Below are 14,099 nucleotides of genomic sequence, written 5' to 3' on the forward strand. Positions count from 1 at the left end.
CCCTCAACCCCCTCCCCCTATGACCGTTAGGCTCTGCAGCCATGGCTCCAACTATACAAGCTAAAGGCACATGTTCTCATATCTCATTTCTTTAATTTTGTAAGTATTGTCCCCCAGCAGTCCATTATCTGTACTTGTAAATTATTTTATTTATTGTAATCTTTTATATTTATTTCTATACTTTTAATTTTTTTGCAAATTCAAGTTTTATCAATGTAACCATCCAAGTTCTTCATTTTTGTACAATTGTAATTTATATGTTCCAGATTTTTACTGATGCTGTCTCTATGCAGATGAAACATTGAAAATTAAATGTATAATCTTGGTGAACTGGTATTTGCCCACCCCCTAAATGGCCGAATCCTTGTTAGAAAAATTGAAAATATGCACAAGAAGATTAACAACTGTCAGAATGATGTTGATTTTAACACTTACTATATATATATATATATATATATATAATGATATATATGCATATATATATATATATATATATATATATACACACATACATATACCAATGGCTTTTCCCCCCTTATAAGGGAGGTAGCCAATAACAAAGGCATAAAATCCACTCCCACCCATTCCATCCCCACATACTCCACTCCCATTTACCCACCTACCTCCCACCCTCTTATCTTGACTCCTCCTGGGTGATGGGTCATCCCTGCATTTCACCAACTGTCCTGGGTCAGAGGCTATGCAGCAAGATACAGCACATCCACAGCAAGGCAGCTTCATTTAATTGATGACCCACCTTATCCGTCCCTTCATGCAGAAAAAGAGACGGTGGGGATAAATCCCTTCGGGCTGCATCAAAATATCATTCACACATACTCCCTCACCCCCCCATCCCCCACCCACTCCCTTCCATGCATCACAGCATCATCCATAAACAACCATTTTCCACTCATCTCTATCTTCTGTCTTCTCCCGTCCTTCTTCAACAGACATTCCCTTCTTTCCCAATGCCCCTTTCACCCCATCCATCCATATCATCCTTGGTCACCCCTTCATGTTCACTCCTTCCATCTCTGCCTTTCACACACCTTTCACTGATCTCTCTTCACTCATTATTTGCATGTGGTAGGGGAGAGGAATACTGCCACTGAGTGTTCACACTTGAGTTGTAAAAAGTGACAAAAAAAGGGCTGAGAATAGAACTAGGCACCCAACTCTCTGTAACCCCAAAGGGGACATTCCTGAAAAAACCAGAGGCATAAGATGGTCTGGGAGTTTTCCAGCCAGAGCCCTAAGGTTTGGGTTTTTATACATATAAATATACAATTTCCATTCCTTCCTTTATCCTCAATCTCTGCAATTGACAAATCATACACCTGTTCTGGCTACCATCTGGCAATTTTCTTCAGCAAATGAAAATTTCTTACACAAGATGTAAAAAGATGTTCCTAGCATGAACCAAATCTACCAAACTGCATTAAAAACACTTACTGTATCTTGAGCTGTGTATCTGCTTCCATGTGTGCATTGTGTTCATCCAGTTCCTGTGCCAGAAGTCCAAGACGTTGGTTAGCTTCATTCAGATCACTACGCAACTTGTCACGCTCACATCGTGTTGATTCGAGCATACCTCTGAAATACATACAGTACCTTGTTCATATCAACAGACCTTTAACACATTAGATGATATAATTATAGCCCAGGATTAGTAATACATTCTCCATCATTCATATTATAATTGTCCATAGAGTGTTTCACCATTCCCATTACCAAAATTTGGCATACTTGTTCTGTTAAATTTATTTCCTGTTTACTTCACAAGTCATAATTAACCCATTTTTATGTATATATTCTTAATGTGATCAATCTCTGGAACTGTATTCGTATTCTGTAGTACTGGGCTCTTACATCTCTATATAAGAGCACATACCTACATTGTTTCAATGTGTGCAAAATGGATATGTGCTATGATGAGGCCACCTATCTATGTGGAGGAAAGAGCCTTCATAATATGATGTAATGAATGTACCTTGAAATGGAAGTTGTCATTTGGGTTGAGTAGGGAACAATGAAACAATAACAGTAATGATACTATATCCTACCAGCTAATTTACGAGCATGCTTGTTTTGTTGCTTGTTATGTGCCAGTATAGAGACCAATGATGGGTATTTGCATGTGGTGATCCTGCAAGATGGCAAATCTGCCCATTTTCAAAAACTCAACACCCTCATCTCCATCAAAATGTGTATCCCTACTGGAATGACAGTCCCTGGAGTGGCTCAAGATCTCTTAATTTGAGGTGTATTTCTTACACTTATTTTACACATGGAAAGCTGACCATCAGCAACTATTTTCCTCTCCCTAGTGATGTAGAAAGCCCCACACTGATACAATACAGAAAACAGTCTAAAGTGTCTTCCCAGAGAGATTTGTGAGAGGTTCCAAGGACCATTGCCAGCCACTGTGAGGCTGCAGGTTATCCACAGTGAAACTTAAGGAAACGATTATATAACCATATACTGTACTTTGTTTTTGTATTTCTTTTATTGCAGAGTTTTTATTTCATTGGACTAGTTTATGCAGACTTTTGTGGTGATACTTAACCCATAAACTGCTCATGAAGAACAAAAATAGACTAACATGTAAACATTGTAGCTCCCGAGAAACACATTTAATGTGAAACATCTCAACTGTGCTACAATAGCAGGATACCTAGGTTGTGTTAAAAGGGAAGGGGAATGCATGCGGATGCCCAAGATGGTTTAATTACAGTGAAAGTAGTGAGTAATGAAGAAAAACAGAAGATAATGAAAACAGGCCAGAGAAGACTCCTGGTGGCAAAGCATACATATATATACCAAGGCTTTTTCCCCCTTACAAGGGAGGTAGCCAAAAAGAAAAAGGCATAAAAACCACTCCCACCCATTCCATCCCTAAATACACTCCACTCCCCTCCACCCTCCCTCTTATCTTGACACCTCCTGGATGATGGGTCATCCCTGCACCTTGTCCACTGCCCTGGGTCAGAGGCAGTGTCGCAAGACACAGCACATCCCTCCCATGCAGAAAAGGAGATGGGGAGAAATTTTAGTATGGTCCCTTCACAGAGTGAAGGATATAAGCATGATTGAGAGAATACAAAGGGCAGCAACCAAACTGGTCCCCAGCCTGGCAGATATGGGTGATATGGCTGAAACAATACACAAGTTCAAGTCTAAATGTGATAAGTTGGAACCGTACATGAATGTGAGGCTAGGTAGAATAAAAAATTGGAGAACAAGAAACAGGACCTAATGAGCATTGCTCCTTTCCTGTATACTACAGTTAGGTAAAGACACACGCCAAGATAACTAAACAAGCCCTTCAAGACTGCCTAACTCAATACTCCAACAACAACAACCCCCAGATACAAGCCCCATAGAGGAGACCTTCCTACACCTGAGAAGAACCACATTAGTATGCCTGTGCTCAGGACATCATCCAACATTAATATAGTACCAACACAGAGTCAGGGCCACAGATTCAAAATGCCCCAAATGCAACCACCACACAGAATACACAGAACATCTCATACTACAATACCCAAAACAGCAATTCCCAGGAAACGATACAATATCCTTTCCCTAAGTAACTTATGGTCCCATCCAAAAGCTGTTGCCAGTTTCCTGGAAGCCACGGTTCTTCTGTAAGAGAGACAAGGGGCAATGGATTGATTCCCTACCATTGTGTTCTCAGTGAATATGGGTATTGTAGATTATAGTGTTATTTTTTTTTTCTTGGATTAAAGCCATATGTACACGTGTTTATGGAGGCACTGAAGTAGCTCTGTGTATTTCCCTAGTTGTATTTACCTAGTTGTATTATACGGGAAGGGAGCTATGCTTGTGGTGACCCGTCTTTGTATCTTTCCGCACCAAGTTTGTTCTTAAATTCTTGGATAGTGTTTGCACAAACTGTTACCTTATCTAATTTATTCCAGGTATCCACCACTCTGTGTGGGAGGCTATTCTTTTTCAGATCTCTTCTATAATTATCCTTTTTGAGTTTCTTTTCATGCCTCTTGTTTTTCAGTTGTCCCACTTTAATAAATCATCTCTATCTAGGATTTCCATTCCTTTCATAATTCTATAAATAGTCAGTAGATCTCCTCTTTCTCTTCTTTGTTCCAGAGTTGGTAGCTCCCATTTGGATGATCTTTGTATGTGTGCTTGTGACAGTGTATGTTTATCTGTTAAGAGAATGGTATTTTGTTGGTGTATTTACCTAGTTGTATTTTGCGGGAGAAGAGCTGTGTGTTTTTGTGTGTGTGTTGTGTGACTGGCAACTCTAATTCTTAGTGTACTGTTTTGTGCTGGAGAGTGTAGTGCATGTGATATTTAACCATGTGTATTTACCTAGTTGTGTTATACAGGAATCTTACAAATTGGCATATATTGCATGTATATGATTAGTTTATTGGTTTTCCACAAATTGGGTATGTGTATGGGCCTCGGCTGGTTTCTGTCTCTGGCTATAAGGAGTTGAGGGGAGGGCAAGTTCCAGGGTACTGAACTCCTCAATTGAAAAAAGGAATGAAAGAGGAAGAGATAATTGGAGAGAAGTGATAAAAAGAATAGGGTGAATTTCTGGGCCCAATCTGGGCTTCACCTTGTGGTGATGGGGTTGCATTGATTTACCATAAAACAGGGGTTCCCAAAGTGGTTGATATCGACCCCCAGGGGTCGATGAGACCATCCAAGGGGTCGACAAATAGCCAAGGGGTTGAAAGGGGGTCAGCAGATTGCTAGGGGGTCGATATCGACCCCCAGGAGTCGATGAAACCATCCAAGGGGTCAGTAAATTACTATGGGGTCGAAAGGCAGTCTTTAAAATTAAATGGTTAGCATGAAATGATCCTGTTCTCTTCCCGTACTGAAAGAGTGAGAATAATGAACCAACCAATATCTAAACTTATAGAAAAACCATGTCAGTTCACTCTGAGTCGAAAATCCTCCCCATTCTGTGCATGTAGGGAGAATCTCACATACACATAACCACATTGTGAATGAACATCAAGATAACAAGCTTGTGTAATATTATTGGCTTGAATATTACTTATAGTAATATAATAAAGAATATATAATATCACTCTTAAAGCTATTGGTAAATTATAAATATTTATTTTGAATAATAATAAATATAATGATAATAACAACTATAATAATAATATTACTAGCATTAATAACAATAACAACACCAATAATAATAAACTTACATAATTCATGAATTAATAGTTTGGGGGTCTATAGAAAATCTTAAACTTTACTAGGGGGTCGACGAGCTGAAAAGTTTGGGAACCCCTGCCATAAAATCTATAAAGTAGTGTTGTGTTTATATCTTCTTGTCTTCTTCAATGCCTCTTCAGTGAAGAGGCCATGAGCATGTAGGACATGTCATCTCCTATACATATAACAAATGCTTTTTCCTCCTTATAATGGGGCTGGTTGAGCCAAAGCACATATCCACTTCACAAGCATTAAAACTATAACCATTGGAAGTCTTTTACCTTACAAACTTCAGTTCACTGGAAAAGGAGATGAGGGCAACATTATGAGGTGTGGCCCTTCTATTTGGGTCCTGTTCTGTAAGGCCACATTCATCCTCCAAGGCTGATGTCAAGTCACTAAGGCACACACGGTCCTGGGGCCTCTGAGAGAAGCCCAAGTGTTGCAGCAGACATGTGGTACCTTCTCCAATGTGCAGAGAATCCCAGAGCTCCAACAAGGATTCAACATTCACATACCTGTAAGGCAAAGATTATCATTATTTGGCTGTAAAAAGGGAATATGAAGAGAAAAATCTACAATAACAAATATTTTGAAAAAAAAAAAATATATATATATATATATATATATATATATATATTATATATATATATATACATATATATATATAATGGTTATAGCACAATTTATGACAGAAGATATGAGGAAATGAGATGGTAAATGAAGAGAAATATACCTAAGGGAGCAAAGATACTGTAACAGTAAGTCTTTGTCACCAAGCAGAATAAGCCTACAAATGCAAATTATTAAAAAAAAAAAAAAATAGTAAATAACCATACCAATCCTATCTACCTATATACCAAAGGTTTCTTCCCCCTTATAAGGGAGGTAACCAAATCAAAGACACACACACACACCCAGTCCCACACATTGCACTCCAATCCACCATCCTCATTTCCCTCTCATCTTAGCTCCTTGTGGATGAAGGGTCATCCCAGTCTCCTGCCCACTGCCTGGGTCAGAAACAATGCAGCAAGACACAGCACATCCACAGCATGGTATATTTAACATACTGATTACAAAACTACATTTTTATTGTTCAAAATTCTATGATCATATTGATGATTACACCTAACTTCAATTAACCTTTACTTCTTACAATAAAAGGTAAATCATGAAATACCTGAAATTTCTTCTGATTATCAATGCCCCATAGATATGGCCACTTCACAAATCCTACACTGGTGATGCCCTTTCAACTGAATGAAATCATTCTGATATTAATCAATATAAAAACCAGGGTATAGCCATGTCAATGGGATCAATCTGATGGGCCTGCATATGGTAGTCCTGCAAGACAGACACTGAAGCCATTTTCAAAAACCATCAACACCCTTACCTCCATCAGGAGATCTCTGTGGGGACTCACATTCAGCCTCTGGACTGGGCACAAGTTCTCTACCAATTTCAACTATCTTACATTTTTTCACACATGGAGAGCTGACAACTAAAGACTCTTTCACTCACCCTACTACTTTCAGCCAGTGACATGGAAACAGTCCCGCACTAATACAACCCAAGACTACAAACACCTGTTCTATACACCCTATTCCTCCCTTAACCCACACTGCTTTTCCCCCAAATATGCCTTCTATTCCCCTGTAGATACTCTCAATTGAGACATCCATACATCTTACTGACCATACTTGAGATTGATCCCTCTGAAACTGGAGCTGGGAGTGGAGGAGGAATGGAGATGGTTCAAGGAGGGAGTCACAAGGTGTGCAAAGTTGGTGTGTGGAACAAGGAGGATGGAAGTAGTAGGAGAGGTAGTGAGTGGTGGGATGTGAAGCAAAAATGGCTGTAGAAGAGAAGTGAGTATTCACAGTTTGGTTGCAAAATAGGATGAGAGAATCATTTGAGAGGTACAAAGAAAAGATAAGAGAAGTAAAGCACAAGGTAAAGGAGGCAAAGAAGAGAGCAGCTGTGAAATAGGGGCAGGAGTATGACAAAAATTCTTGAAAGTAATAAAAAGATATTTTGGAAGGAATTTAAGAGAGGAAGAAGAGTCAAATCAAGTAGAGAAGAAAAGGTAAAAGGTGCAGATGGAGAGATGACAATGGAAGAGGTGGAGATGAGAGGAATATGGGTAGAGTATTTTAGGGAGTTGTTAAATGTGAAGGAGGATAGGGAGGGAAAGGTAGTTGCAGTGGAAAGGGCTAAAAAATGACAATGATGAATGAGGAAAATGAAGGGGAAATAAGGAGAGATGAGATGAAAGCAGCTATTAAAATGATGAGAGCAGGTAAGGCAACTGGGTTAGATGGGTGCCATGCAGTGTGTCTAAATAAGGGAGATACAGTGATGGTGCAATAGCTGGTGAGGTTGTTTAATGTTTGTTTAGAAGAGGTAGAGTGCTGGAGGACTGGAGGAATGCCTGTATAATTCCACTTTAAAACAGACAAGGGGACAAGTGTGAGTGTAGTAGTTTCAGAGGGATCATTTTAAGTGTAGTTGGAAAGGCTTATGGGAGGGTTTTGATTGAGAAGATTACGAGAGGAACAGAGGGAATAATAGGTGAGGAATAGTGTGGGCTTAGGACAGGTAGAGGTTATATGTATCAGATTTTTGTGGTAAGGCAGATATGTGAGAAAGCTGTAGGAAAAGGTAAGGATGTTTTTTGGGCCTTTATGGATTTGGAAAAGCCTTATGACAGGGTAGACAGGAAGGCACTGTGGGAGGTATTGCAAATATATGGTATAGGAGGAAAGCTGTTAAGAACAGTCAAGAGTTTTTATGAGAGTAGCAGAGCCTGTGTTAGAATTAGAAATGGAGAGAGCAAGTGGTTTGAAGTAAAGGTGGGACTTCACCAGGGATGCATTATGTTGTCTTCACTATTCATACAAGGATGGGGTGATGTGAGAGAGAAATGCACTTGTGGCAGGATCAGAGTAGGGATTAAGGAAGTTAGTGATGGAGTTTGGGAACATGTGCAAAAGAAGGAAGTTAAAGATAATTGTGGGTAGAAGTAAGGTGATGAGATGTACAAAGGGAGAATGTGGCAGCAAATTGGAAGTGAATATTAAGGGAGACTGGAGGAAGTGGATACTCTTAAATACTTGGATGTGAATGTGGCAGGAAAGGGATGTGTGGAGATGGAGGTAAAATGTTGATTGAGAGAAGCAAGTAAATGGCTTGGAGGATTAAAAAGTGTAATGATAAATAGACATTTGGGAATGGATGCTAAGAGGAGATTGTATGAAGGAGTAATTGTGCCAACAGCACTGTATGGGGCAGAAACATGGAATGTAAGAGAGGAAGAGAGGAGTTTAAATGTGTTTGAGATGAAATGCCTAAGAAGTATGGTTGGGGTTACTATGCTGGATAGAGTGAAGAATAAGGAGGTTAGGAGAGTGGGGGTGGAAAGGGAGTTGGGAGATATGGTTAATGAAAAAGCATTGGGATGGTTTGGACACATGGAAAGAATGAGTGAAGAAAGATTAGTAAAAGAGGTGTGGAAGGCAGAGGTGGAAGGAGTGAACATGAGGGGGTGACCAAGGATGAGATGGATGGACGGGGTAAAAGGGGTGTTGGGAAAGAGGGGAATGTCTGTTGAGGAAGGGAGGAAACAGAAGATAGGGTTGAGTGAAGAATGGTTGTGTATGGATGATGCTGTGATACATGGAAGGGAGGGTGGGGGGATGGGGGGTTAGCTAGGATGTGTGAACAATATTTTGATGCAGCACGAAGGGATTTCTCCCTGTCTTCTCTTTTTCTGCATGAGGGGATGGAGAGGGGGAGTCTCGAATTAAATGAAGCGGCCTTGCTATGGATATGCTATGTCTTGCTATATTGCTTCTTACCCAAGGCATTGGGCAAGATCCAGGGATGACCAATTACCCAGGATGAGCCAAGGTAAGAGGGAGGGAGGGGGGTGAATGGGAGTGGAGTATGTGAGGACGGAATGGATGGGAGTGGATTTTATGCCTTTGTGTTTTGGCTACCTCCCTTGTAAAGGAGGAAAAACCATTGGTATATGTATGTATGAACTTCTAGTTCTACAGGAAAAAATATAACTTTTGTTGTCAAAATTTACAATTTGCATAGTGCAATACATATATTGGTATAACAATATTTAAATGACTATTCTATAATATATCAAAGGTGCTTGCCTCCATGATGACATGTTTTCATTGCAGTCAAAAGCACCAGGGACTATCAATTAGTAATTTGGGATATGTTATCTCTTATCAGTACCACAATCTACCAACAATGGATATCTAGGTGATAGCACAATTAATAGGACAGTCTTCTTAATATATGAAAAGAAACAGGGTGGTGGATAGTTTACTACGACTTTCTGGTATACTCCCTGGAAACTAGTGGTGGGCAGCTACCGGTAAAGTTACCGGTTTTATCGGTAACAGCCTTGACGGTAGCTTACCGGCAATAATTCTGCTACCGTTAAGGTTCCGTTAACCGATAAGCTATACCAAACACTCGTGGAGCGGTAAGCACGTCTCGGCTTGGTGGTACTGAGTGACGGTAGTGGTGGGCAGCTACCGGTAGTTACGGGTTTTATCGGTAACAACCTTGACGGTAGCTTACCAGCAAAAAATCTGTTACCGTTTAGGCTCCGTTAACCGATAAGCTATCCCATAATACTCAGAGAGCGGTAAGCACGTTTCGGCTTGGTGGTACTGAGTGACAGTACTGACGGCCCTACGTAGGATGAAAACAGGAACGTATTCAACGTGCTAGATCGTCCTGCTCCCTTCTCGGCCCACAGTACGAAATTTACGTATTCGAATATGAAAATTAACAGACGTGCTAGATTGTTTTGTTCGCATCTCGGCCCGCAGAGGTTCAGTGCAAAATGTACGTATTCGATTAGTCAGCCTATGTGATCTAGAAATAAAGAGGTGGTCAAACTACTCGAAAACTTTTCAGTCTGCCTGGTTAAAGGATCCCCTGTTTAAAAAATAGTTAGCGGAAGTGAAAGAGGATGGAAATAAGGCACGTTGTAAAGTTTGTAGAACGGACATGAAAGCTCACAGAACGGGGAGATTGGAGAGACACTGTTTCCACACTTACCAGATCTTCATATTTAACTTTATATTTAATGTTTATTAATATATGCATATTTACAAAAATGTACGCAGTTGCTCATGAAAGACACCATCTGCATGTTACAATCTATTTGTACTGTACTTGTATTGGAGTTAATCACAAACAAGTTCACAAATACACTTATCAGACTCGCACGAGTGATGACTGACAAGGATATATATATAAGCTATGGGTTGGGGCAAGGAATACAGTATACCACAACAGACTCACGGAAAGCAGACAAGAACAAGCGGGCAGAGACGATCAAAGATTCTGGTGGATTAATACTGTGCCCATTGAAGTGGCCTCTACGACGCAAGGTAACGTGTTATTCAAAAATCATATTTTGTTAGTGATACGCATGTAATTATTATTCGCGTAGTCTTAAGTAACTAATATTTGCGAGCCTTACCCTAGATTGGTGGAGGTGGCGCGCGCTGGCGATTCCGGTGGGCATGTATCCAAATGGATACACAGAATAAAAAATAAAAATAAAATATATGCGTGTGTTTTTTGTCCATTTAAAGGTACTATAATATAAATATAGGGATCGTAGAGTCCTGCTAATACAAAATTAACGTAATTCCAATATAAAAAATGACAACTATGAACAATTGAAAAAAACTTTGACAGAAATTCAAAGGGTTGAGATTATGTGTTCCTGAGCCTAATTTAAGAGGAACTTGGTAAAAAAAAAAAAACATTATGAAAATGACCTACATATGTCAATTCATCTCACACAAAACCTTTAAAACCTCAATTGTACAAAAAAACTTTGTCCTGACTAAATGAAAAATGGGTGATTTTGGAAATGAATTTTTATGTGTAATGTGTAAAAATGATGCATGTAATTATTTTTCTTTTATGAAATTGTGTTTCTATGTGAAAAATATATTCTTTGTATGAAATTGCACTTACATAGAGACGGAAGTGGAGTGTGAGAGGGGGAGGGGGGATTGGTGCGTAGGCCTATGCACTGAGGGAGAGGAGGTAATGCTGTGACCTTACACGCACCCCGTCCCTACTCCCCGCCCACAAGAGTTGGAGTAACGACTCGGAGCGCAGGATTTTTATAGTGACGACGTTACAAAACTTGAGTTGTGACTACACACCATAGTAGGATGAAATTTGTTTAGATTTAAGTCATAAAGGCATTGTTGTTTACCGGTAATTCCGGTATTGAAATTAGCGGTATTTGCCCAGCACTACTGGAAAGAATGTTAAAAACTAGTTGCCAACTCCAACACAGGTAATTGGGTATTGCTATGAATTATTGTAGGGCTACATCACCAGCTTATGTGGCATATTTTTATATCGCATCGCAGTGATAAAAAGGGATGAAAAGGGAAAGAGATAATTTGGGTAGCCAATACGATGTTAACATAATTTTATCTATGAAAATATATTTCATAATGCAAGAAATTCATATGAAAAATAACCTTATACTTAGCAACAAAGTTTTATATGTACCAGGTAAATAAAAAAAATGGAGGGCAGTTTAATTTCTTTGCAAAACAAACTACAGACTAAACACAGGACATCCTACTGAAATAATGTACACTAAATTTCATCTGCAAAGTTATATTGCAGAAAAATCAGGAAAGACCACCCACTCGCGCGTAATCGGTGTGTGTGAGAGAGAAGAAATGTATGTAAGAAAATGAAAAGATAGTAGTGTATAAAAGTCGTCTATTGCCAATAAACGCATTTTATGGGCGATTCTAAGGAACGATGATCACAAGTTGTGACACCAATTCTTGAACTCACCGCCTTCGATCACCAGACCATATAGTCTGCCTGAGTAGCGCACGCTACAGTACCAGAGGATCTGTTTGCCTGATCTACTCCATAAATGTTTGCCTGTTTAACTTAATAGAATAAAATAATAACAACAACAATAATAATCAAATAATGTTTTGTATTTTCATTTTCATACGAAAGGTAATATTAAAAGATGTAGGTATACAAATATACTTAAATTTATTCTCAATACATTATCAATATTTATTACCAAGTGTGACCCAACATAAGGCTAACCTAATCTTGCCTAATCTTATTGGAATCAGTCAAACTTCCATCATCAAAACCGTTTCTCTTTATAGTGTACTTTGGTGCAGTGTCTTTTTATTTCCACCTGGATCCTTGGTCAAACATTGCTTTACTTAATTTCGTGGTCAGGATGACTTCATAGTTATACCAAAGTTGACGAGTAGTTGTTCACATGAACAAGAATTTTCTACTAACGGATCCCTTTCTCGACTTCACAATCACCGCTCTGATCTAATATTTTTTTACGTTCAATCGAATTTTATCGTGGTACAAGCTGTTCGAACAGCTACAGCGTCAAAATGTCGTTAGAACTATAAGAGCTCATCCGAAGTGCATTGTGGGAGGGATCCTAACTGTCCTAAATAAGGGAAGGAGAAAATTAATTTACCAAGTGCTGTTCCAAAAATCCCGCGCGAATTCAAATTCAGTCAACCTACCTTAGGTCGTCACGCCAGCAACGTTGTTTGGCCAGAGCGACTTATAGTCTCAAGTTTACTTCGTTTTTGAGTAAGTACCTACACTTGGACGATTAGATCCTTCTAGGTTAGTGTTTGTATATTTTTGGATAATTATTTATAGAAAACTTGAAAAATAATAATAATCTTTACATATTTCATCCAATCTGTTTTCCCTAGGTATACATTTTTACAATCTACGTGCATTCTCTCCTATTGTATTTATGTAAATACATACATGCCCGAGAAGACAGATCAAGTTGAAAGTGCAAACCACCCCTTTGGCGGAACGACGAATGACATCACAGGTTTATTATATAAGGCGACTTCCTCGGGAAAGAGCTGCACAATAGGCCTTCCGAGGAGAGAGTGAGGGTTGAAGAATAAATAAAATGGAAGGAGAGAGAGATATAACGCGTTTAAAAGTTCGTCGACATCAAAGAGCGTTACTATCCCTTGGAGGAATATATCGAGCCGAAGAGTCACTTTGATGGTGATGGAGAGATAAAAGGAAACATTCTTGAGAAGAGAATACCTATCATACAAGAACACTGCGTAACACTCTTCCGTGAGGATGTCACTGATGTCTCAGACTGGATGAAACTTGTGACAGATGAGGGTGAGTAGGTGAGGAGAGAGAAAGTGTTAGGATGGGAGAAGGACGAGAGGATGGGCGGCACCGTCATTCTACTTTTATCTTGATGAACACTTTTTCCGTGCCGGAGAATAACATTGTCAGTGTCTAACCAGAATAAAATATGTTAAGTTATTAAAATCTCCCACTATACACACACACACACACACATATATATATATATATACATATATATATATGTATATATATAATGTATATACATATATATATATATATATATATATATACACACACACATATATATATATATATAATATACACACATATATATACTGTATATATATATATTATATATATATAATATACTTGTGTATATAATATTTATAATGTATATATACATATATATACACATATACATATATATACATATATATATATATATATATATACATATATACACATATATATATATATATATATACATATATATATATACATATATATATACACATATATATACATATATATATACACATATACACATATATATACACATATATACATATATATACATATATATACACATATATATACATATATATACATATACATATATATACCTATATATATATACATATATAAACATATATATATACACACACACA

At 38.4% G+C, this 14,099-nt stretch overlaps 1 protein-coding gene across 3 annotated transcripts in view; it reads right to left on the bottom strand.

The window, feature by feature from the left end:
• Positions 1-14,099, bottom strand: part of LOC143030923 (uncharacterized) — a 311,312-nt gene that overhangs the window by 136,483 nt on the left and 160,730 nt on the right. For all 3 annotated transcript variants that reach the window (XM_076194184.1, XM_076194185.1, XM_076194186.1), the window contains 2 exons: positions 5,508-5,744; positions 1,453-1,593 (listed from right to left, as the gene is read on the bottom strand). In XM_076194184.1, coding sequence (XP_076050299.1) covers positions 1,453-1,593; positions 5,508-5,744 — 378 coding nt within the window. The remainder of the gene's footprint in view (positions 1-1,452; positions 1,594-5,507; positions 5,745-14,099) is intronic.

This window comes from Oratosquilla oratoria, chromosome 12 (assembly GCF_046742065.1).
Source record: "Oratosquilla oratoria isolate Oo_2021 chromosome 12, ASM4674206v1, whole genome shotgun sequence".
Taxonomy (NCBI): domain Eukaryota; kingdom Metazoa; phylum Arthropoda; class Malacostraca; order Stomatopoda; family Squillidae; genus Oratosquilla; species Oratosquilla oratoria.